The 22,454-nt window shown below is 38.1% G+C and overlaps 5 protein-coding genes and 1 pseudogene across 9 annotated transcripts; 2 read left to right on the top strand and 4 right to left on the bottom strand.

The window, feature by feature from the left end:
* The first annotated feature begins 1,658 nt into the window (after positions 1-1,658).
* On the top strand, positions 1,659-4,346 carry LOC104776061 (uncharacterized). The gene is made up of 6 exons (XM_010500065.2): positions 1,659-2,045; positions 2,355-2,543; positions 2,655-2,732; positions 2,891-2,956; positions 3,044-3,109; positions 3,198-4,346. The coding sequence occupies exons 1-6, from the start codon at positions 1,782-1,784 to the stop codon at positions 3,936-3,938; spliced, it is 1,404 nt and encodes a 467-aa protein (XP_010498367.1). The 5' UTR covers positions 1,659-1,781; the 3' UTR covers positions 3,939-4,346.
* Positions 4,234-9,280, bottom strand: LOC104776062 (uncharacterized). 4 transcript variants are annotated; one of them, XM_010500066.3, is made up of 16 exons: positions 9,196-9,280; positions 8,656-8,863; positions 8,323-8,449; positions 8,171-8,211; positions 7,706-7,799; positions 6,856-7,622; positions 6,499-6,630; positions 6,316-6,388; positions 6,126-6,165; positions 5,954-6,026; positions 5,786-5,851; positions 5,556-5,633; positions 5,291-5,463; positions 5,150-5,196; positions 4,821-5,052; positions 4,234-4,738 (listed from the first exon to the last, which is right to left on the bottom strand). In XM_010500066.3, exons 2-16 carry the CDS (start codon positions 8,832-8,834, stop codon positions 4,383-4,385), a joined length of 2,478 nt encoding a protein of 825 aa, XP_010498368.1. In that variant the 5' UTR covers positions 8,835-8,863; positions 9,196-9,280; the 3' UTR covers positions 4,234-4,382. The 4 variants fall into 4 exon arrangements, with proteins under 4 accessions (XP_010498368.1, XP_087364791.1, XP_010498369.1 ...); XM_087508665.1 differs by having other exon boundaries at positions 8,962-9,278; XM_010500067.2 differs by having other exon boundaries at positions 7,711-7,799; positions 8,962-9,202.
* A 201-nt stretch (positions 9,281-9,481) lies between these two features.
* Positions 9,482-11,558, bottom strand: LOC104776063 (DNA-3-methyladenine glycosylase). Its single transcript, XM_010500069.3, has 3 exons — positions 10,288-11,558; positions 9,740-9,807; positions 9,482-9,540 (listed from the first exon to the last, which is right to left on the bottom strand). Exons 1-2 carry the CDS (start codon positions 11,385-11,387, stop codon positions 9,789-9,791), a joined length of 1,119 nt encoding a protein of 372 aa, XP_010498371.2. The 5' UTR covers positions 11,388-11,558; the 3' UTR covers positions 9,482-9,540; positions 9,740-9,788.
* A 576-nt stretch (positions 11,559-12,134) lies between these two features.
* On the bottom strand, positions 12,135-13,436 carry LOC104776060 (kelch repeat-containing protein At1g19470 pseudogene; annotated as a pseudogene).
* A 2,024-nt stretch (positions 13,437-15,460) lies between these two features.
* LOC104776059 (sugar transporter ERD6-like 4) lies at positions 15,461-19,173 on the top strand. 2 transcript variants are annotated; one of them, XM_010500063.3, is made up of 17 exons: positions 15,461-16,174; positions 16,327-16,389; positions 16,502-16,591; positions 16,702-16,761; positions 16,849-16,914; positions 17,003-17,068; positions 17,157-17,232; positions 17,341-17,405; positions 17,491-17,583; positions 17,685-17,765; positions 17,850-17,934; positions 18,037-18,083; positions 18,161-18,223; positions 18,310-18,369; positions 18,459-18,524; positions 18,620-18,679; positions 18,764-19,173. In XM_010500063.3, the coding sequence occupies exons 1-17, from the start codon at positions 15,980-15,982 to the stop codon at positions 18,989-18,991; spliced, it is 1,464 nt and encodes a 487-aa protein (XP_010498365.1). In that variant the 5' UTR covers positions 15,461-15,979; the 3' UTR covers positions 18,992-19,173. The 2 variants fall into 2 exon arrangements, with proteins under 2 accessions (XP_010498365.1, XP_010498363.1); XM_010500061.3 differs by having other exon boundaries at positions 15,659-16,174; positions 16,327-16,401.
* A 601-nt stretch (positions 19,174-19,774) lies between these two features.
* Positions 19,775-22,037, bottom strand: LOC104776058 (3-ketoacyl-CoA synthase 4). Its single transcript, XM_010500060.3, has one exon. The coding sequence runs from the start codon at positions 21,540-21,542 to the stop codon at positions 19,992-19,994; it is 1,551 nt and encodes a 516-aa protein (XP_010498362.1). The 5' UTR covers positions 21,543-22,037; the 3' UTR covers positions 19,775-19,991.
* Positions 22,038-22,454: the final 417 nt, after the last annotated feature.

Genomic DNA, 22,454 nt, shown 5'->3' with positions numbered 1-22,454 from the left:
GATTGACCATATCCAATATTTTCTAGAAATTTGAATCATTGTTTTAAAAATCTCCATCTAACATCGATTACATCCCGTAAAATTGGTAAAATTATTTTTTTCGCCTCAATTAATGACTAATCCTATAATAATATAAGTTGACAACACCAGCAATTACTTCTCTTATTAGACGACTAAGCAGATTTGAAGGACAACCTCTTTTATCCCACAACTTATTGTGTATACTAAACTCCTTCAGAAATTCTCTTTGATTCTCGTAGAGAGATCCTTCACTACTTCCTTCACCTGAGCAGAAACAGATCAAATCAACCAAGGTGCATTCCAAGGCTGAAGACAAATATTAATGACACCATCGGCCACATCTAATCCATGGTACCGAAGAATATTTTTTGAATTGTCTTCACATGCATAATGGATCTTCATCTTGTCTGCTTCCGAATATCTGGTCTTCTCGATTAATGACTAAATTGATATATCTAATTTTTCTGTCTAATTTGATTATAACCTATCTAATCCGATTACTTCCAACGTAATTTTTTGTACACTGATTATTTTTAGAACCAAATATAAATCAATTTTTTTGTTATTCAAAACATTTAAATTAAGAGTTTGTGATGCTTTATAATAAGTCAATAACTAATGTACAAACTTTGTGTGAAATCATAAAATTTTATTTTAAAATTATGTTTTTATGTGTTTACCATAATTTTAAAGACAATTTTATAGGTTTTTATATTTTATTTGATGTTTTTTTTAACGTAAATAGAATTATACATATATTTAGTACTACATATTTTTATTTTATTATTAATTTAATAAAATAAATAAAAAAACTAGTCTCCTATTAATTCTCATTTAGTCTCTGATTTTTTCGTTAGGCACTAGGTATACTTCAACAGCGCGACTAGCATTTTAGCGATTTATAAAACAGGGATTTGAATTAGATTATTTGTGCGTTTAATGCTGCCTAACTACTCTTCGTAACACAATCATTTTTTTGATTTTAACAAAGGTCAACTACCTCCACAGTCGCCATTGGCCATCTACCATTCGCCATCCGCCATCCGCCATCCGCCATCCGCCATAAGCAACTAAGCAAGTAATGGACTAACAAACTAATCCATGATTACGATGGGCCAATTATTAAAAACAATCTGCCTATTAGTGACGACCGACCAAAAAACCCAGCCCATATATTATATGTTATGGACAAAAGTTAGAGGCCTATAACGAAAAAAAAAAAAAAAAAAAATGATTGTGTGTTGGTGGATGCACCAGAAAGCTCAGCCGGTAATTATATGCACCACTGAATCTCATGGCTCAGATGCAGCCACGTAAATCTCCAATAAAAACATCACAGTTGTCGAAATCTGAAGGTGGTCGAACCGACCTAGCAATCTTAAACTCTGCGCCCCTTCCGCTTCCCAGTTCTCAGCTTTGGCGGTCCCAAATCTCGGCTTCGCACGCACACCTTATACACCGCACGTGCCGAATTTGCTGACTTGGTAAAATAAAGCGAGACGTGGCGTTCGTAGATACATGGGCTTTACTTAAGCAACCAATTGTAGACGATGAGCTGGCACTACACGTGTCACTCTCTCACCCCTCTGTGGGCTCCCTCTCTCTTTTTTCCCTTTTTCTCTCTCTCACTCTACACAACTAGTCCTGTGGGAAGTTACAGTTCTTCTCTCTCTTCTTTTTTTTTTTTTTTTTCTTCTGGTACGTTTTTTTTTAAAGTCTGCAAAAAAAATCTTTTGGTTTTGAATTTTTTGTTTGTGGAAATGGAGTTGGAGCCTATATCGAGCTGTTGCTCGTCGTCTGGGGAAGAGGCTGCGGCGGCGGATATGACGGAGATGGAAGCGGCGGAAGCATTGGCGGATTTGGCGCAGCTTGCGATAATGCGAGAGCAGGTTTTCGAACCTGCTTCGAGCTGGGGGAGTAAAGGGAAACGGGTTAGGAAGCGTGCTAAGACTGAGTCTCCTCCTTCTGACTCGCTGTTGAAACCGCCCGACTCCGAAACGTTACCCACTCCGGATCTCGCTGAGGTACCCGTCTCTTCACTTTCCCCTCTTTCTTCGTCTGTTTTGTTTTTTTTATTCAATTTGGAATCTCTCATTCGTACTACTGGTTCTGTATATAGAGAAGTGTGTTTTAGATCCAGTTAAATCGATTTCGCAATTGTTAGATTACTACACTGATTTAGGTGGATTAACGTCATGATGCAATTTACTTATGTCATGATTTAGCAGATTTTGAATAGCTCTTTTACTAAGTTAGGCTATTGATAAGACAATCTCATGATGATTGGTTTTTAAATGGAAGTAGTTGTTAAAAAGATATATTTTCTATAACAGGAACGATTAGTGAAAGAGGAAGAAGATGAAGAAGAAGAAGAAGATGAAGTTCAACCAATTACTAAAGAACTAACCAAAGCTCCGGTTAAAACTGAAATGAATGGTGAAACACCTAAACCAAATCTTGCTTCGACCATAAGGTGTACTAGATCAAATGGCTGTGGCCGATCAAGGCAGAATTTGAGTGAGGTATGCCATATATGGTTATAAGCAGTTATAAAAACTTTTCTCTTCTTTTTTTGTGTTTGTTTTTTGTGACTCTCATGTTGAGAACTTACGTGCTGCTACTATACTCTCTAGGCTGAAAGAGAAGAACGTAGAATCCGAAGAATTTTAGCTAACAGAGAATCTGCGAGGCAGACAATTCGTCGAAGACAGGTATTCTTAACGTCCACTTTAGGCTGAGCTTAATTTAGTGGTGTTACCTATGGTTAGTTCTATCACAAGTTTCTCTGAACTTTGTAATCGTCAAGTTCCATATCGGGAAAGTTAGTTGCATAATGTTGTTTCAAGTATTTGTTACCTTATATATGTAGGCAATGTGCGAGGAGTTGAGTAAAAAAGCAGCTGATCTGACATACGAGAATGAGAATCTGAGGAGGGTGAGTAAACCATTTGATGTACATTTCCACTGACCGATAGTGAACCTAAGAGACGGTTGTTATAGCTAATGATATTTCTGCTCGCAGGAAAAGGATTGGGCCTTAAAGGAGTTTCAGTCTTTGGAGACGATGAACAAGCATTTAAAGGAACAGGTTACACAATTAGTCAAACACCCCATGACAGTATCAGGAGCACTATTGCTCACACTTCCATATCTGATTTTGCCATCTGTTTTTATAGGTAGCAAAGTCAGTAAAACCTGATACGAAAGAACCTGAAGAACCACCCAAGCCATCAAAAGTTGAGATGTCTACATCATCGACTCCGATTTACTTTTACAACCAGAATCCGTATCAGCTTTTCTGCTGGCCTCATGTTACTCAGTCAGCGAATCCAACGATATCACCACTCGAATTTGCAACCTCAGGAGGAGCTTCTGCTAAAGCTATGACCCCGCAGGAGCATGAAAATCCTGCAGATGGTAATGGGCAAAAGACTCATTTTTATGTCGTACCCTGTCCTTGGTTTCTCCCTCCTCCAGACAGCAACGGTGTTTCCTTCGGGGTTCAAGATACACAAAAAGGTACCTTATCGAACGGGCACCACCTCGATGATTCTTCTGCAAGACCGTTAGAGGTCACAAAAACTCCGTGGTCCCATCTTCCAACTAGAATCAAAGAAGAAGACTCTGGTTCACCCGAAACCAGACCTTTATATGATCTCAACGAATCTGCAACTGAAGTCCTCTCAGAAGGAGGAGAGGGTTTTCCTGTAACGCAACAAGCTTTTAGTTTCAAGCATGAAGATATTTCTGAGACAACAAATGGAGTTACGCCGGTGCCACCTGGTCATCATGTTTTGATTTCTCTCCCGGGGAAAAACCAAGGATCTTTGGCTGCAGCGGAAGCAAGAAAGAGACGAAAAGAACTCACAAGGCTCAAGAACCTTCATGGCCGTCAATGTCGGATGCAAGTTGGATAGCTTATACAATCATCATCTTACCAGTTGAAAAACTAAAGGTACTTCATGATCCCTTTCTTTTTGTCCGGGGCATTTCACATTGTTTCGGCTTTCTTAATGAAACACCAAGTCAAGTGTCATACTCATCCAACAAAAAAAAGTTGGAATATTGTTATACTCATCCAAGATTAGTGTTTGGAAGTTTTTGTTTTGCTTTTACAAGGTAATAGGAAATGTTGTACCATTGTAAGATTTAGGTTATTTGGCACAAAGTTAAAAGTGCCTTTTTGTAAGATCATTCGGAATCTGTTTGCTCTTCACTTGAAGTTCTGGTTCCGGTTTTGATCAGTTGTAGAACATGTTTACAGGGTTTGTTCCCTTTTTTGACCACAATTTCAAAAAGTTCTACATTTATCTTTTTGGATTAAACACTACAGAACCCTACTGTTACATGAGACAATAGTGTTATCTCTGGGGTCCCCAATTTAAGGTTGGAGCAATCTCTTGACACCGAACAATCCCGGCTGCTCCACCATAACACAACCATCTCTCACTTCCTTTATTCATGTTCCACCGCACGCGATGCATCGCCACCATTTTAGGTGGGAACCCTTCAGCTTCTGTTCCACTGCTACCGTTGCTTGCTTCCTTTCTTCTTCCTCCTCCTTCATTGCCATCTTCATTAACACATACCAATGCTCTACTGTTCTCGTCATCTTCACCTATGCTGTTCTTTCCTTTTTTAGCCTTTGATTTTGGTGCTTTGTTGTTTGTTCCTTCCAATTCGGGATCTAAATCTGGATCCTCTTCGTGTGCAAATGCTGCAAAAATTAAGTAAACCAAGATAAGGACTAACGCACACGGGAGACTGGTGTGACAGTCTATCGTAGAGTTTCAGCTGACCTAGAGGCTGAGCATCTGAAATATTAGATGCGTATCGATTAGGAGATTCGTTCAAGAGACTCCGAAGGCATCTCTGTTTTTCACCAGTTTCACCAACCGGTTTCTTCAATATGATCGGGATGTTTGGAACTGGACTATGCACTATAAACGTGGAATCTTTCATAGTTAATTTCCCACAGATAAAATGTGGCGTCCGATTTCTTGTGTCTTTTTCCACTGCTTTGGTCGTAAGCTGCACGTAAATCCCAACAAGGCAAAAGGAAATCTTTAAGAAATTGACACCTTGCCATCTTGAAGAGGTGAAAGTAATAGTGCAGTTTATAACCGACCTGGAAATGGAAAACGGACCCATCTGCAGTGCAATAGGCTGCTATGCCTGAGAAGCTATACTGTTAATTCTCAAGCTGATGTAAATTCTGACTTAATTTATTGTGACGACATCCGAAGACAAGCCCATAAAGAACAATTACCTGTTAGCCTTGAAACTTGAATACTCCAGATGGGAAAAGTTGAACAGTTATAAACGCTTAACCCTTGCTGTTTGGTGTTAGGATAAGGCTTTCCGGTAGCGGGAACATCATACGCAATCTTCACCAAGCTTAGGATTCTTAACATTCCGTCGTCAAAGGACAATAGTACGCATCTACATATATTTGAAACCTTACGTTTAATCAGGACTTCAAACCATCGATTTAAAGACTGTATAATCATTGGGGATAGAGCTATGATTGATACCTTGGATCTTGTAACCAATCGAGGCTGTATATAAACCTTGGTACTGGGTGCAAATCCCATAAAGGACGGAACGGATCACTGCAGAAAAAAAAACACAGGAAGCAAGCAATAAGCAATGACACAAAATGCCAAATAAACATTCAACAGGACAGTCTTGTGTATTAATTGCATCAGACTCAAAAGTTTTAAAGAAAAATGATGTAAAAGCTGATGTTTTAGGGAAAGTGTACCGTAAGTCCCAGAACTTCAGACCTCCATGTCCGGCAGTAGCTACTATGTTTGCACTTTCCTGACCACTGGAAAATTTGCAGAAATTACTTTGATTAAATAAGTAAATCCTCTCACGGTATATTTTGTAGCAGTAGTCTTTTTTATGGGTGTGATTTCTCTTCACTGACCTTTCACCAGGAGCCCATGCAACTGCCCTAATAGGAGCTGTATCTGCGCTGAAGAAAAGTAAAGGTCTTGTATCTGCAAAGAGAAAATTTGAAAAGTAAACGCGAGATCAACAGTAGAAATCACCCTCTTTAGCCTCAATGTGAAAAGAAACTATGAGGTAAAGGTTAATACCTTCTGAGGATGATGTTGTAGAAAATTTCCAGAGAACAATCTGATGCATGATAACAAAAAGAAAAAAGAAAAAAACGGGTCAACGCAATTTAGCACTGCCGTTCTTCTTTCTAAATACATTTACACATGTGCAAAACAGAGGAGAAGAATATGATGGAGACAGTGAAGATAGTGAAATAATACTACTAACCGTGCCATCGTGGCAACCAGCCAGTAAGAAATCAGGGTTCCCTAAAGTCGACCATTCAAGTGTAAGAGGAATACTGTGCAAAAATAGATGAGCGCCATATCAGGAGAAAGTGTTAAAAGGACTGCTTTGTTTTCAATTCCATGAAACGAGCAATAACTGGCTACATGGAATAAATTTACTGACCTCTGCATGTCACCACATTTCAAGTTTGAACATTTGAAAACGGGAGCCAGTTTCACAAAACGAGGATCAGTTGCAGCTTTCTTTGAAGACAAATATACAGCTGATGTTGCCCGAGGCATTGGGACATCCCACCTAAATAAGGTCGTTCATTATTTTGCATAGTATCATAGAAAGGTTCTATATCCTTGCAGATTGCAAATATGATTACTTTTCATAAATTTGCATAAAATTTATCAATGCTGTTGGAAAAACAAAGGCGAGATGGCATACAGTGATAGAAATCAAAGCATCAGGGAAAAAATGTACGGGGCCCATAATGCATCATGATAAAAAGAAGAGAAGAAGTAGTTAGCTTACACTTCGAGAGATCCATTTCCCAGCAAGACAGCTAAGTATCCCATCCTATGCTTATGAAGAGAATCATCGGCATATGTGGGACGCCATTTCATATCCCAAGCAACTTTTCCATTGTGGGCCAGGCATAAGACAACCCTTGGAAGAGCAACGTCTTCAGAAATAACTGAGGACGGTTCGTCTGGTACATTTCCAACAGCTTCATTATTTTCAAATAGCAAGGGTTTGCAACTTTCTTCAGTAACTTTGGTTTTTTGTCTCTTTCTCCGTACGGGAAGCTTGATATTTGCATTTTCCGAAGACAGCATTTGTGCTGAACCTTCATTGTTGACCTTAGTTTCTGTTACTGGAGTTTCTCTTAGGATCCGAAGAGGAGTTGCGGGAACAACTGAATCTTCTGGATACCGAACAGACAGAGCCTCAACGTAGAGAACGTCATCATCAAGCTCTGCAGGTAACTCAAGAGTAGTCTTCTTTCTAGGTCTACCTCTTGGTTTCTTAGGCTTAGGCTCTGTTGTTTCTGTTGTCTCTATTGGATGCTTTCTGGGTCTGCCTCTTGGCTTCTTAGGTTCTGTTGTTTCAGTAGTTTCACTAGATGGTTTTTTCCGAGACATTCCTGTCGATTTTTTACTCTTCTCTGAAAACCGGGCGCTATCTTTCTTGCAAGTTGCATTTATAATGCACCATATCTGAATGATTCCTCGACCTGTAAGAGGAATCCCAATCTTGTGACTGTATGAGTCAGGCGGATGAGTAGCCACCGCCAGAAACTGCAACAGTATGGGTTATAACAATGAAAACATGAAATTCCCATTTCTACGGGGTATTGAAACAGAAAATATGACCTAATCACCTCACATTTTGCCTGAGCATCTGGATTTCCATGAATTCTGGGACACCACTCCAGTGCCCAAACAGAGCCTCCAACGTGCATCACAAAATCGTTGCTGCAAAGGTGAATAATCCAGCACACAAACGGTCGTGACTAGCACAACTCTTGTTGATAATTAAAAAAAGGACAAGAGCAGATGTAAACACAAACATGCACTGTCAATATGCTGCCTAGCCATTTACCAACCTCGTCCTGGTTCGTACCAGCTTAATTCAATTACAAAACTTTATTTCTATGTGAATTTGAACATAAAAATTAGCAGTGAATTTCATTCATCTAACTGGGAAACCTATGTTCATCTCTCTCCCATAGTCAATATTAATTGTATGAGTTTCCTATCTCCAAGTGAGGTGTCACTTTTGCTAGCTAGCAGAACCCGTTGAACAATTTTAATGATCACAGCTCACATAAATTTCAAAGTGTTACCTGATTTCACCAGATGATGATTCATCGTCATGTATCTTGACCTGCACCAATAAGAATACTGATTTAAAAATGCAATGTCAATGTAAGAAGTAAATGGAAGGTAAGAACAAAGGTTTAAAATAATCTTCTAGCGTAAAGATATTAACACACACCTTCGGAGCTCGTGCCGAAGAAAATTGAGGCAAAGTTTGAGTGCTTGTATCCTTTGATTCATGGCTTTTTCCAGCCTCGTTGTAGAATGCAAACCTTTTTGGTTCGTAATTAAAATGCCTCCATTCCCTACAAAACAAGTTTAGCAAGATCCGTTGGTGTTTTAAATCGACTAGTAGAAAAACTCATACTACCACATTAAGAAACAGTTTATATAAACCATGTAATTCACAATGATCATGAAACAAACTCCTTTGGCAGAACTTAACTACTTCTCAAGCATAGGGTATATACAGTACACTAAGCTACATTAAAAAAAAAGTAAGTTAACGCACCTCAAGAATGTAACTGATGATGAGAGAGTGTTGATATCAATGTCATCAATATCAGCACTATCTTCACCACAGAGATCAGTGATGGAGTCCACTGCCTTCAAGTGATTCTCAACAGAATAATCAAACAGCGATACACTAAATTCTTCTTCACCACTTCCTGGAGGCTCTTCTTCACCCATTGATCTGTTGTTGTATATTTTTTCCTCACCTGGGAATTTTTACCCAATTAGTACTGAAGCAACAACCAATCATCAGTGTTTGATGAATCTCTACTATCTCCAAAGCGAGAATTCAATTGTTTCATACAAAATTCAAGATGCATCCACACTCGTTTAAAAATTACAGACACAAGTAGCATACTGTTCGCCGGAGCTAGGGTTTACGAGCTAAGCAACAGTAACGTTGTATACAAAACAAAACAAAACAGGAATTCTGAGATCTTGAGAAGAAAAAAAAAAGTCAAACAGAAAGAAAAAGAAGAGATCTAGATAAGGAAAACCGAGGGGCAAAAATAAATTGGGAAGACGAGGCTGAATTTACCGGCGACAGGGAACTACGGTTGCGTCGAAGGCGGGTACAAACTCTTTCGATACTTTTCTCCTCGCGTCCCCAGATCAAACCGTACCTATTAAAATTTAGTATATGTCACGTTTTACTTTTTTTTATTATAATAAGAAGATGGGCCATTATAATGGGCCTATACATATATCCGTAAAAAAATACCGAGTGGACCACAAATGTAGAACTGCTCTTTTCGTTATTTTTTTTATTGTCACCGGTGAGTTTTTTAGACAATTGGACAGTAGTAGAAGATGCTATACTGAAATAGTGAAATGTGCATCTGCTTTAGAGATAAAGAGGAAGTTCTGTGAAGAGTTAGATCTCCTACAAAAATAGAGAAGACACTTTGTCACTAGCTATACTCACTCTTAACATTACAGACTCTGTCACTGACGACTAAAAATATCATATTCACTGGTACTTTTCAGCTGAAGGAACTCAGTCATAAAACAGTTCCTTTTATTCTTTCTCCCACACATTTTTAATAGATACACAACCCCAAGTCCAGAACAAACGTACTCACGTAAGCCATTAGAGCATCCAGGAATAAAGACGACAATGTGGACGAACGACTACGATTGTCCCCAAGCCCTGTTAAAGAATCATTGAACCATAATTGGAAGTAGCGAAAAAACACAATTAAGTTATATCATGCTTCTTGGAATGGGTCAAAACAATCAGAATGGTTTATGCCTGAGCAAACCTCATAAAATTGTGCATAGCTCATACATGGAGAAACTGTACGAGTATAGTTCGAAAAACTTCGGTCAATCAATCGAAGTAATGCTCTCACTCACTACTTTTTGTCACACATGACATGAATGTAAACAACTAATCATTAAGTCTAAACTTAAGAGATTTATTTTAAAATTGTATATCAACCATAAGCCCATTCCACAGATGACTAAGCACATATATTAAATCTTAGGGGATCCAAACCAAACAAACATATTACTTTGCATTAGCAGCAAGTAACAATGGTGAAACAATCTGTCTACCTAAGTTAAGCACACGTGAAAGCACAGTGAAAAACTTTTCTCAAGTTACAGAAAGAACCAAGCTTTTACTTACCCGATACTGAACATACTAAGAGGGTCCAACTGTTGCTGCTGAGGTTCTTGTTGCATGTCTTCCAAAGGCGGCAACGACATAGCAGCACTCGTTTGTGTACTCTTAGCTTCAATGAGCCGCCACATGTACCAAGAACCCACAGACCTGTACGGTCTCCACTTAGCACAATGCTGCTCCATCTGCGATGGCCGAGGCAAGTCATCTAAGCCATAAAGAATCTGCACTCCCTTCCTAACACCGAGATCATTAACCGGCAAAACATCTGGTCTATGAAGAGAATTAATCATAAACATATGAACAGACCATGACCCAATTCCGTTAACCATTGTTAGCATAGTGAACAAAGACTTCTCATCCATGTTCAGAATCGCCGAATCCGACAAGATTCCGTTCTGATACTTTCTAGCGAGATCATGAAGATAGCTCGCCTTCCTTCCCGAGACGCCGATTTGACGAAGCTCCTGTGGACTTAAGGCTAACACGTTCTCAGGAACAACCCCATCCTCGCCGCCGCAGATAGCAACAAATCGTGAGTAGATTGAGTTCCCAGCTTTCGCAGCAAGCTGTTGGTAGAGTATACTCCGTATCAACGCTAAGAACGGAGTCTTAAACGACTCAAACGTCGGCGGCGGATGAACGTCTATTAACGCGGCGAGTAACGGATCAGCGTTACGAAGATAGTGAATCGCTACTTCGAGCTCGCCTTCGCATGTGAGAGGCCGAGCTTGGATCCGCGGCACATTTATAGCTCGTGATTGCGATGGTTTCGCTTTACCGGGAGATTTTCCAGCCGTCGCGAGCGGCGAGGTTACCTGTGAGGAGATATCATCCGCCTTGTAGTCCTCATCGGCGACGTCTCCGTCGAGTGTAAGCTTCCGAATTTTCCGAGGACGGAGAGGGATTTTGGATGGTGGAGACGACACATTGCCTAATTCAGTGATCCGTTGGACGTCGATTGTGGTAGATGAGACGATTGAGCCTGAAACTCCGGCTGAATCGACGGTGGATTCCGGCGGGATTAGGTTATGAGTTTGGGGTTTGGGTGATTGTGGTCGACTTTGGGGTTGAGTCGATGGTTGAGAAGGAGATTGTTCTCCCATGTGAAAATTTCCAAAATCGAGAAGGGGGCGGGAATCAAATTAGGGTTTTGAAATTCTCACTCCAGAAACAGATCGTTGAAGAATGACTACGGCTGAGATTGATCTACTTCTTTTGCTTCTTCTCCGAAGTGAAACTGCGAGAGGAGGAAGAAAAAATGAGTCTGCTCCGTCGCTTTATGTCTTCTCCCACGCGCCTTTTACGAGAGTAGCCCTCACGCTCCGACGACCATCACGTATATGGGCTCTTAAGGCCTAGGAATCTGGACCATCTTTAAAGCCCAAACTCGGCTACTAAAACTCTGTTTTTTTTTTCTTCATCTCAATTCTAAAATGTATAGTAGAAGCAGACTCAATTTTTTCTTCCTCCTCTCGCAGTTTCAGGTTATCATATTTGTACACATATAGTAGAAGCAGACTGGTTTTTTGTTAGAATCTGATTGTGTGTGATTATTACTTAGAAAAGAAAAAAATTGATAGCATGTTAGTGAAAGTGTTCAATTGCACGAAACCCCCAAAACATATAGTAGTTATAAATAAAGATGCATTCAACAAGTTTTGGTGAAAATATTGTATAATGCAGCTAGCCTATACTCTTCGCTTATCTACTCAAGGCTATAACGATTATGTGTAAGAGTGTTATTAACTTATTATCCTGCATAAAGACGTTAATAGAAGGAAGGGCGAGTTACTCTTGATATTTGCTCTCAGATCAACAAACTGCTTAGAGACGGTTTAGAGAGACCATCATCAAATGGTAAGAGTTTGGCAAAGCTGAAGCATGAGATGGTTAATGCCGCCTCCAAGCACACAGTCGAGTGATTCGACATTCCCCCAAATCTCACCTCCTTCACGTTTTTCCAACACGATCATTGCGCACCAAATACCTTTTTCCCCAATGCAAACACCATGATGAACAAGGCTGCTACTATTGCCCAAAATCGCCAACTTTCCACCAAAATTCGCCATTGCAGAATGATAAACGATATAATTAGGCAGTCTCCCCAAAGATTCACCTTTCACAGGTCTCCAAGTCTTCTCCTTTGGATCATAGACGACTATTGGATGTCCAAGACTACACCGAGGATCAATTGTATACAGCATATCATCTACCACACATTGCACAGGACTTGTATCTTTCGTTATTGGATGAGTTGCACCGACGGCGGATGCGTCCCACTCACCACCTCTTCTTTTTGGTTCGTAAACCAAACTGCCTTCCGAATCCGAAATGTAAATCTTGTCTTCCATCACAACATATGTCCCAAACTCGCTAAACGTACTAGATTTAGGGTACGGACCAGGGAAAGATTCCCAAATCTGTTTCTCAAGATCGAACACTTCGATCCAGTCCGACTCTAATGGAAGTTGAATTATGAAACCTCCGATTACGTAAATCTTTCCGTCAATTACTCCAGCGGCTGCCTTGAAACGACCCCTTCTCGTTCCCGGGAGCGAGCGGCACTTGTGAGTTCTGCAATCGATGACATTCATAAACTTCACGTATCTTCGGTCGACGATTCCACCGATAACATACATCTCTAAACCGATAGTTACGACAGAAGCTCCCCAAGGCACGGGTGGAAGCGAACCGAGTTTGGTCAGTCGTAAAGAAGAAGCCTTGTTTCGATGCAAAATATGCCAGCTTGGGAGATCATTAGTAGTAGGGTATCCGATGGATGCATAAAGAAACGTTTCGGAAAGACCGAGGCGCGCACGCGTTTCGTAGAGACTTGACGAAGCGATCAAACCGAAAAAGTAACGGGAGACGGAAGAGAGACTTGGGTAATCACATCTCCGGATGAGTGCGACGAGAGCTTCGGTGACATTGTCTGGAAGTTGGAAAGATGTCGAACGTTTCTTTTCTTCTTCTTATTCTTCTGCTACGTCTTCTTCCTTCGGCTTCTTGTTTCGGTTCTCGTTTCTTGTCGAGATTCTTCTACTTCTTCTTAAAACTGCTTCTTCTTTTGGTTTCTTGTCGAGTTCTTCTGGTTTCTTGTTTGGATCGCCGCCGTCATTAGAGTCGTTGGAAATTTCAGAGATGTTAACCATCGTCGTTTCGTGTGTGTGAAGTCAACGGTGAGAAATAATGGAAACAGAGTCTAGTTCGATTTTTTGAATAGCTCTTCGAGTATTTATAGCCATAGTTTCATTTTCATTTTACAGTATTCCTTTAGAAAGAGGATCCAAAATTCATGCTTCAACTTAAATCATGTGGGCCTTTCAAGCCGACAACGCTGGAGCCTTTTAAAAGCCCAAATTTTGTTTTAGTATATGATATTTCAAGTTAGGCCTACATTTAGTTTTTGTTTATATATATATATTTATTTATAACAATTTACATGCTACAGTCAAATTCTTATAAAAAACGATTAATTATTTATGGCACTAGTAAATTTATTAGATCAAGTAATATAGCGAAATACATAAATACATAAACCCTAAACCCTTTTCAAGAATAAAACAGAAAATAATATCATTTGATCCAAAGCTTTTAATCACTTCATTTAATTTATAAATTCGTGTTAACTATATTCGATAGACGATAGATCTCTGTCGAGGATAATGAAGATAAATGTGACATGTATGTACAAGTAGAATCGTGTTGGCGTGTAGCATGTAATGGGTGAAAATCGTGTTACTTACCGATAAATACACCCTATAAATATACCAATAAAATATGGAAAAAAGACAGAGTTTAAAACAGAAATAAAAGCATAAAGACCAACTAAGCAAAGTGGGGACAATGGAAGAGAAAAGCATACGTCGGGATCCGGAAACGGTTGCAAGAACGTAAGCAATTACACGTGAGAGACGAGAAGGAGACAAAAGACACAGAACAGTGATTCTCTAAATTATACGAATCTACATCGTTGGGTCAACAAGAATATTATTATTAGTGTACGTTAAATGAGCAATGGATGAATCAGAGCCTATGAATCATATAACCCCAATAAGACGTGTTTGGTGTGATATCTACTGGCTTTTTTTTGTCGTGGCCTCATCGACCTTAGAAGTTTTCTAAACTTGTGAGATTTCGTGACCTCAATCATGCATGTTGATGTTTTCAAGGCAAATATAGCATAGCTGCCGACGTTATTAACAACTTACATATTAATTACCCCTTTTACTATAAGATAGATTTAATTTGCAGAGTTTTCATATTTTAAAAGAATTCCACTGTTGTGTATAAGAAAATTTTGTATATCTGAATTCTAAAGGTATATTAGTTTTGATTTAAGAACAAATTTTGTCGACATAGTTTAAGCTATTTTTGCCACAACTTTTTTTTGTTTGTATTTCAAAACTCTGAAATATTATTTTGTTTTCTCGAAGATTTTACATATTGACAATATGTAATCAATGTTGTGTGTCTAAACAATTACTATTAGATTAATCGAAAGTATTTGAAAAATAATGACATTCATGTATTTTCATTTACTAGAAACAAATACCATTATTCGAACTTATTTAATATTATACTATAATGTCACTTGCATTAAACCAAAACAAAATAAAGATAATAATGTCACTCGCATATTTATGATCTATCGACATTAATATCAACGAGGTAGAGGAAATGTTATAAATTCGAGGCCTGATTCGAGCATTGTATTTCTATTTTAGTTTGACTCTGATGCAATATAAAACAAACGCATAACAGTAAAATAAGTTTTTTTTTTCACTATAATAATCAAATTTCTTTTTATTTTTGCTTTATTTTAATTAAGTTTTAGCAAAATCTTCCACCTCGATATCATTATTCCAAAATTTGTTGTTGTTCAACAACATGTATTTTGTGAGTTTGAATTCAAATGATAATGCGAATTTACTAAACATAAAAAATATTTAGTGGCCTCATCATAATATTGCAATAATATGGGAAACTCCAATTATTATTATCTAAGAAAAATATATATGTTTGAAGTAGACTGTTTACCTAAACAAACAAAAGAGTCATTTTAAATACTGATATTTAAAAATTGTAAACATCTAAAAAAGCTTATTATAACAATTTTCTTCCTAAAAGCTTATTATATATTAGAAGTATGTAGATAGCCTAGAAGATAATAAATAAATCAAAAGCGATTAGTAGTGCTCGTAGATGTGATTATGTGAACATGGTGAAATGATTAACAAACCAAAAAAAATCTATATAAAAGAAATCAATAACTCCAAAGGGACCAGACAAAAATGTTATACTAGTAGTAAAACAATATTATTAAATTAGATATATTTTTTTTTGTCGACAGGGAAATAATACCAAATTCTATAAATCTGATGATATTATTATTAGAAGGAGATGCGTCTGAGGTGGAAAAACTATGAAACAGTCTGCGTCTCTCCACGCATAGGCTCCAAATACAAACCATAGAAGAAGAATTTTTTTTTTTTTAAAACAACCAAACAAAACAAAACAGTCTACATCCGTCTTCATTATTCCCCGGAAATCAAAATCTCGTTTTCTGAAAAATTTCGTATCTGCATATTCTCTAGGATCGACATTTTTTTTTCTTTCGACCCTTTTCTTTTTGCGTCTTTCTCTAGAGATTACGATTGTTTTTTTTTTGTAGATTTTTAAAGAGATTTAAGAGATGAGTTTTAGGGAAGAGACGGAAGAGGGAAGAAATGATCTTCGGCGACCCTTCTTACACACGGGAAGTTGGTATCGGATGGGTTCGAGACAATCTAGTATGTTGGAATCGTCTCAAGTCATTCGAGACAGCTCTATCTCTGTCTTAGCTTGTGTTTTGATTGTTGCTCTTGGTCCTATTCAATTCGGTTTCACTGTAAGAACATGTACCCGATTGTTTCTTAAATTTGCTCATCAATGAAACTGAGAAAATGTGGACTTTTTTTCTTTCTTTCTTTCTGCTTTTGTTTAATTTGACTAAGAAATTGATAAAGTTCTGATCTTTGATCTATGTTTTGTGTTTTTCAGTGTGGTTATTCCTCTCCAACTCAAGTTGCCATTACTAAGGATCTTGGTTTAACTGTATCAGAGGTAGAAAAAAAGGTCCCATTTTTATTTACCAACAACTGCTCTGTTTTTCTAAAAGAAGAACTCTTGTTCAATAATTTCCTGACTTTTAGGTTTCATCTTTAATGTTTTTTAGTACTCTGTGTTTGGGTCTCTATCCAATGTGGGTGCTATGGTTGGAGCTATTGCAAGTGGTCAGATTGCTGAATACGTCGGACGTAAAGGGGTATCCTAGTTTTGTTTCTTGATTCATTAACTGTTCTTCTTTTGTCATAGTTACATCTTCTTTCTTGTTGTATCCTTAGTTACTGTTTTTTTTTTCTTCCTTCTTTGCAGTCTCTGATGATTGCTGCAATTCCCAATATTATTGGATGGCTGTCTATATCTGTGGCCAAAGTGAGTATTTGATGTTCTCAAGTTTCTGATATCATTGGCCTATCTCTCTAACTACTTACTAAGTCGTTGTTCTTGGTTTTTCTCTAGGATACTTCTTTTCTTTACATGGGAAGATTGTTAGAAGGTTTCGGTGTTGGTATTATCTCTTATACGGTAATATTAGATCCAACTAGTTCTTTGGTTTCAGCAATGTTTATTTTGAGTATAGATATATTTACACAACCTGGAAACACGATTTTAGGTGCCTGTATATATAGCCGAGATTGCTCCACAGAACATGAGAGGAGCCTTAGGTTCAGTTAACCAGGTTTGTCATGTTTCATTAGCATTCACTATTCTTTCTGTGAGCTGATTCTTATAAACAACAAAATAGTTACTAATTTTGTGTTCTGTAGCTTTCTGTAACAATTGGGATAATGCTGGCGTATTTACTCGGTCTCTTTGTTCCATGGAGAGTTCTTGCAGTTTTGGGTAACTCTCTCATAACATTTCGACTTAGCTTGGGAGAAACTATACCAGAATTTTTTAAAGTTATCAATACAGTCTAATCACTTTCTTGTTTGTCTTCTTTATGTGTAGGAGTGTTGCCGTGTACATTGTTGATACCTGGTCTTTTCTTCATTCCTGAATCTCCTCGGTGGTTGGTATGCCTTTAGAACCGAATTGCTTATACTGTTGAGTTTTTTGCATTATTAGTTATCCTCAAGTGTCTCGCTATCATAATTGTAGGCAAAGATGGGTTTGACAGATGATTTCGAAACTTCATTGCAAGTTCTTCGTGGATTTGAGACCGATATTACTGTTGAGGTTAATGAAATCAAGGTACTGACTACTGAAAAATGCTTTGATTTGATGATACTGGTTTGTGAGACCAAGATTATTTTTAAATGTTTTGTCTTTGTAAAATTTTATGCACTCTGCAGCGATCTGTGGCATCATCTAGCAAACGTTCTGCAATTCGGTTTGTAGATCTCAAGCGCAGGAGATACTATTTCCCACTAATGGTAGAATTAGTCTCTTACCTCTGGAACTAAGTTTTGTTCACACAGGAGAGAATCTCACAAGTTTTTCTGTAATCCGTGTTACAGGTTGGTATAGGGCTCCTTGTACTTCAACAACTTGGAGGAATTAATGGTGTCTTATTCTATTCAAGCACAATTTTTGAATCTGCAGGTAGAGCCAGTCATATGTGTCTTTTGATTCTTTGAATGCTCCTAAGGAAAAATAAACAGATTTCTTATAATGCTTCTTTCTTTCCAATTATTATTCACTTAGGGGTGACATCAAGTAATGTGGCAACATTTGGAGTTGGCGTTGTTCAGGTATATAATTTCAATGATTCAATATCTAGGAGACGTTAGATTCGATTTTTTTTAACCATTGATTCATTCTAAATCAGGTAGTGGCGACTGCAGTAGCGACATGGTTGGTGGATAAATCAGGTCGTCGACTTCTGCTCATGGTGAGGAATATTTGAGACTCGTATGTACATCTTACAAACTCTGAATATGCATAACGTAGTTTCATCGTTTTTCCTCTGAAATGCAGATCTCTTCTATCGGAATGACGATAAGCCTTGTTATTGTGGCAGTCGCATTTTTCCTTAAGGTAGCATTTTAACTTTTGACATCTATACTTGTACTACTTTCTACAATGTCTGAGTTTCATTGTAATGAGTTTTCTTAATATCTTGTTAGGAATATGTGTCACCTGATTCCAATATGTACAACATTCTAAGCATGGTTTCAGTAGTTGGAGTTGTGGTAAGTTGTTCGTTTTATACATTCCATGCCACCAACTAAAAATGATTTCTTGTGTAAAATATGTGTGCTAAATCTTGCTGAGTGGTTCTTTACAGGCTATGGTTATTGCTTGCTCTTTAGGAATGGGACCAATTCCATGGTTGATTATGTCTGAGGTACTGAATATTAAAGATGTTACTTCTTGTTAAAATCAGAACTGAAAATTATAATCTTTGCACTGAATAATTTTGCGAAAACAGATTCTTCCAGTCAATATAAAGGGTTTAGCCGGAAGTATAGCAACTTTGGCAAATTGGTTCGTGTCATGGTTAGTCACAATGACTGCAAATATGCTCTTAGCTTGGAGCAGTGGAGGAACTTTCACTCTCTACGCTTTGGTTTGTGGATTCACAGTAGTGTTTGTGAGTCTTTGGGTTCCTGAGACCAAAGGCAAAACGCTTGAAGAGATTCAAGTTTTGTTCAGATGATCAAAACAAGAAAAAAGAAGAACAACAATACACAATTTTTCACTTTTTTCTTTCTCTACTGCAGATCATTCTTTTGTCTTCCTCTGTGTCTGTATTTCTTGCTTTGTTCAATGTCCAAATTATAATTTGTTTATCTTGTACAAGCATATCATTTTACTATAGATTTGATTCTTTTGGTGTAATTTTTCGGATTCTTAAAGATTAAAAGCAATATATTTATATTCAAGTTAATAGAGAAAAGACAAATCATTATATAAAAAAAAAGAAATGACATATCAGAAAAGCATTGTTTGATGTTATAGATCCAAATGGGAAACCTACCATACCATGTGATAAGCTTATTTTGCTGTTTGGCGAACGTGAAGGGACTTATTTCCAATGCAAACGGCGGTCGATTTGAAAAACAAGTTGAATAATATAATAAAAACTTTTAAAATCATTTGTTTAAACGAAATTCTTGGCATGTTCGACGGTCCAATTTGACCACTCTTTAAAAAAGTTTGAAACCCCAAGTAAACAATAAAGGTCACTTTCTTCCAAAAACGTAAATAAACTAGGAAAATAATTTACAAAGTAACGAAATTATGCGTTACAAGAACGTTACGATAGTTGTATAAAAAAAATGGTTTTGTAGTAACGCCGTAACGGGTCACATCTTCACACACCATTTAACACGAGTGTGAATATCTCTATTAGCACAACGATAATGACCAATCAGTAAAACGACAAGGCGCAAAGCTGGACAAAAACAATTTTATACAACAAAACTCCTTTGCTTATCAGTTTATTTTGTTTGATAACCATAATTTTATTTTGCATTATACATCTAAGATCTGAAAACATGAGCTCAAGAAATACATTGACATCACAAAATCTTCCAACACACATAAACAAAACAACAAGTACATTGACATCATCAGAGATCAAATCTAAGGATCTCTTCTTTCAAAAAAGAAAACAACCATGGATGAGTTTACATTGCCGGTTCCTCCAATTAAGCCTAATAACTTAAAGTTACCGGATACTTGTCAATACAATGTTCCCAAGGACTGTTGTTAGAAGGTTTCACATGCCTTAACGCTTCCCAAATGGCGCTGTTACATTTAAATCCACTCCCAAACGCAATTTGCCATACGCGGTTACCTCTTCGCATCCTTCCCTTGGCTTCAATGTAAGCCAATTCATACCAAATGGAGCTCGAAGATGTGTTCCCAAATCTATGAAGCGTCATCCTGGAAGCCTCAACATGAACAGGTGAAAGCTGCAGATTCTTCTCTAACTCATCGATCACAGCTCTTCCACCAGCATGGATACAAAAATGCTCGAAAGCAAGTTTGAAATCGGGAATATACGGTTTGACTTTACCGTTAAAAAGCTTCTTCACAACTAGAGTCATGAAGAAGAGAATCTGCTCGCTTATCGGTAGAACAAGAGGACCCAATGTTGTGATATTGGTTTTGAGAGTTTCCCCTGCAATCGCCATAAGGTCTTTCGACAAAGAAACCCCGGTTCTTCCTGTATCATCCTGCTCTTGATAAACGCAACGGAAAGCTTTATCGTCTGCCCCACGGTGAGTCCTGACAACATGGACAAGCCTGTACTTAGACCGTCTCTTGTCCCTCGACTTGTTTGACAGCAAAACCGCAGAGCCACCAACTCGGAACAAGCAATTCGGTATCAACATTGATTTCTTGTTACCAAAATACCAGTTCTGAGTCATGTTCTCAGTAGAGACAACAACCGCATAAGTGTTCCTGTGTACCAACAACATGTCTTTAGCAAGATCCACCGCGATAACTCCTGCACTGCAACCCATACCGCCGAGGTTGTAGCTTCTAATGTTACCTCTAAGCTTATACTTGTTGACAATCATCGCAGACAACGAAGGTGTCGGGTTGAAGAGACTACAATTGACAACAAGGATTCCAATATCCTTTGGATTCACATTAGCGTTAGCGAAAAGGTTATCTAAAGCACCAAACATGACCTGTTCAGCTTCTTCTCTAGCAGCAGCCATCGAAATCCTCGCTGGAACATGATGCATAGCTTCAGGGACATAAGTGTCTTCCCCTAAACCAGAACGCTCAAGGATCTTGCGTTGGAACTCGAGAGCAGAGTCATCGAAATCTCCGGTGAGTCTAGAATGCTCCATGAACCGAGCGTAAGGAGCTTTGAGGTGATCAGGTGGGAGATAACAGGAGAAGTCAACCAGGTAAACGGGTCTAGGTCGGGTCATGACATAGACGGTCAACCCAAAGACTAGAACCGCGGAGCAGATGATGATACTGACCAGATTGTATTGGAGATGGATCCAGAGTTGTTTGAGATCGTCTGGGTTCATCTGAGAGGCTTCTACGGAGATAACAACGGCGAAAGGGAATAAACAGAGAGTCAAGAGATTTGAGATTAGGTAATGGTAACCCAATTTCACATACTTGAGATTCACGCTCTGGAGAAAATCTGGTAGCCTCCGTGTTTGTCGGATCTGTACACCAACCGAACCATCACCACCACCACCGCCGCTGTTTCGTGATTCTCCGGCACCGGCCATTGTGAAGCAGGAACAAAAAAAAAAAAAAATTTAAAAAGTCTGGATTTTTACGGAAAAAGGTGATTTTTTTGTAAAGTCAGGCGTCGATTTTTATACATGCGCAGGCAGGTGAAAGGGACCGTAAAGGAGACAAATTTGACGAAGACCCACCAAAACCCCAAGAGTTTTTAAAACGAGCTGGAATTGAGAAAACCCAGATAGAGAAATGTCAGAAACTAGGGTTTTGGTGGGTTTAAAAACGAGGCAAAACGGAGAGGGAAACACCCAAAAAAAAAAACCCAGAAATTGAGATGTTTTATTTGGAGGGTTTCGAAGGTGGTGGTGGTAATGGAGGAGACGGTAGGGGTCCACGCTTTTTTTTTAAACGAATCTTGACGAAGCACTCATCAAAATATAGACAAGAGAGAACCGGGAAACGTGATGATGCATCATTGGTTCATGAGCTGTTTTTTTTTTTTTTCTTTTTCTTTATTTTTAACAAGTTTCGATTTTAGTTAAAAATAGTAAGAGATTTTAGCATTTTCAAATCAGCTATATTCTGTAACTGTAAAGTTTTTTTTTTTGTTTTAATTAAAAAATGTTTAAACTAGTCCAAATCTGATAAGCTTTTGGTTAAGAAAAAGAAATCATTTCCTCTTAACTGCAAATGATCAAAAGTGATACGTTTTGTGTCGTAACAACTATGTACATCCCATTAATTCGTGTAGTAAGTGCTAGTTTTACCAACAAGTTATTCTAACATTCTACTTATAGTAAATTACGGAAGTTTTGAAAAACCATAATGTAAGAGTTTGAATAGAGAGGAGAAGTAGTAGGATGTTAGTACTAGTTTCCAAAACAAACGTTTTAAGAAATTTATCAAAAATATTTTTTAAAGGATCTATATTGTGGTTGAAGAAAGAAAACAGCTTG

The sequence above is a fragment of the Camelina sativa genome, chromosome 3 (genome assembly GCF_030686135.1).
Source record: "Camelina sativa cultivar CO46 ecotype springtype chromosome 3, ASM3068613v1".
Classification (NCBI taxonomy): Eukaryota; Viridiplantae; Streptophyta; class Magnoliopsida; order Brassicales; family Brassicaceae; genus Camelina; species Camelina sativa.
This window is presented reverse-complemented; position numbering and strand designations above follow the sequence as displayed.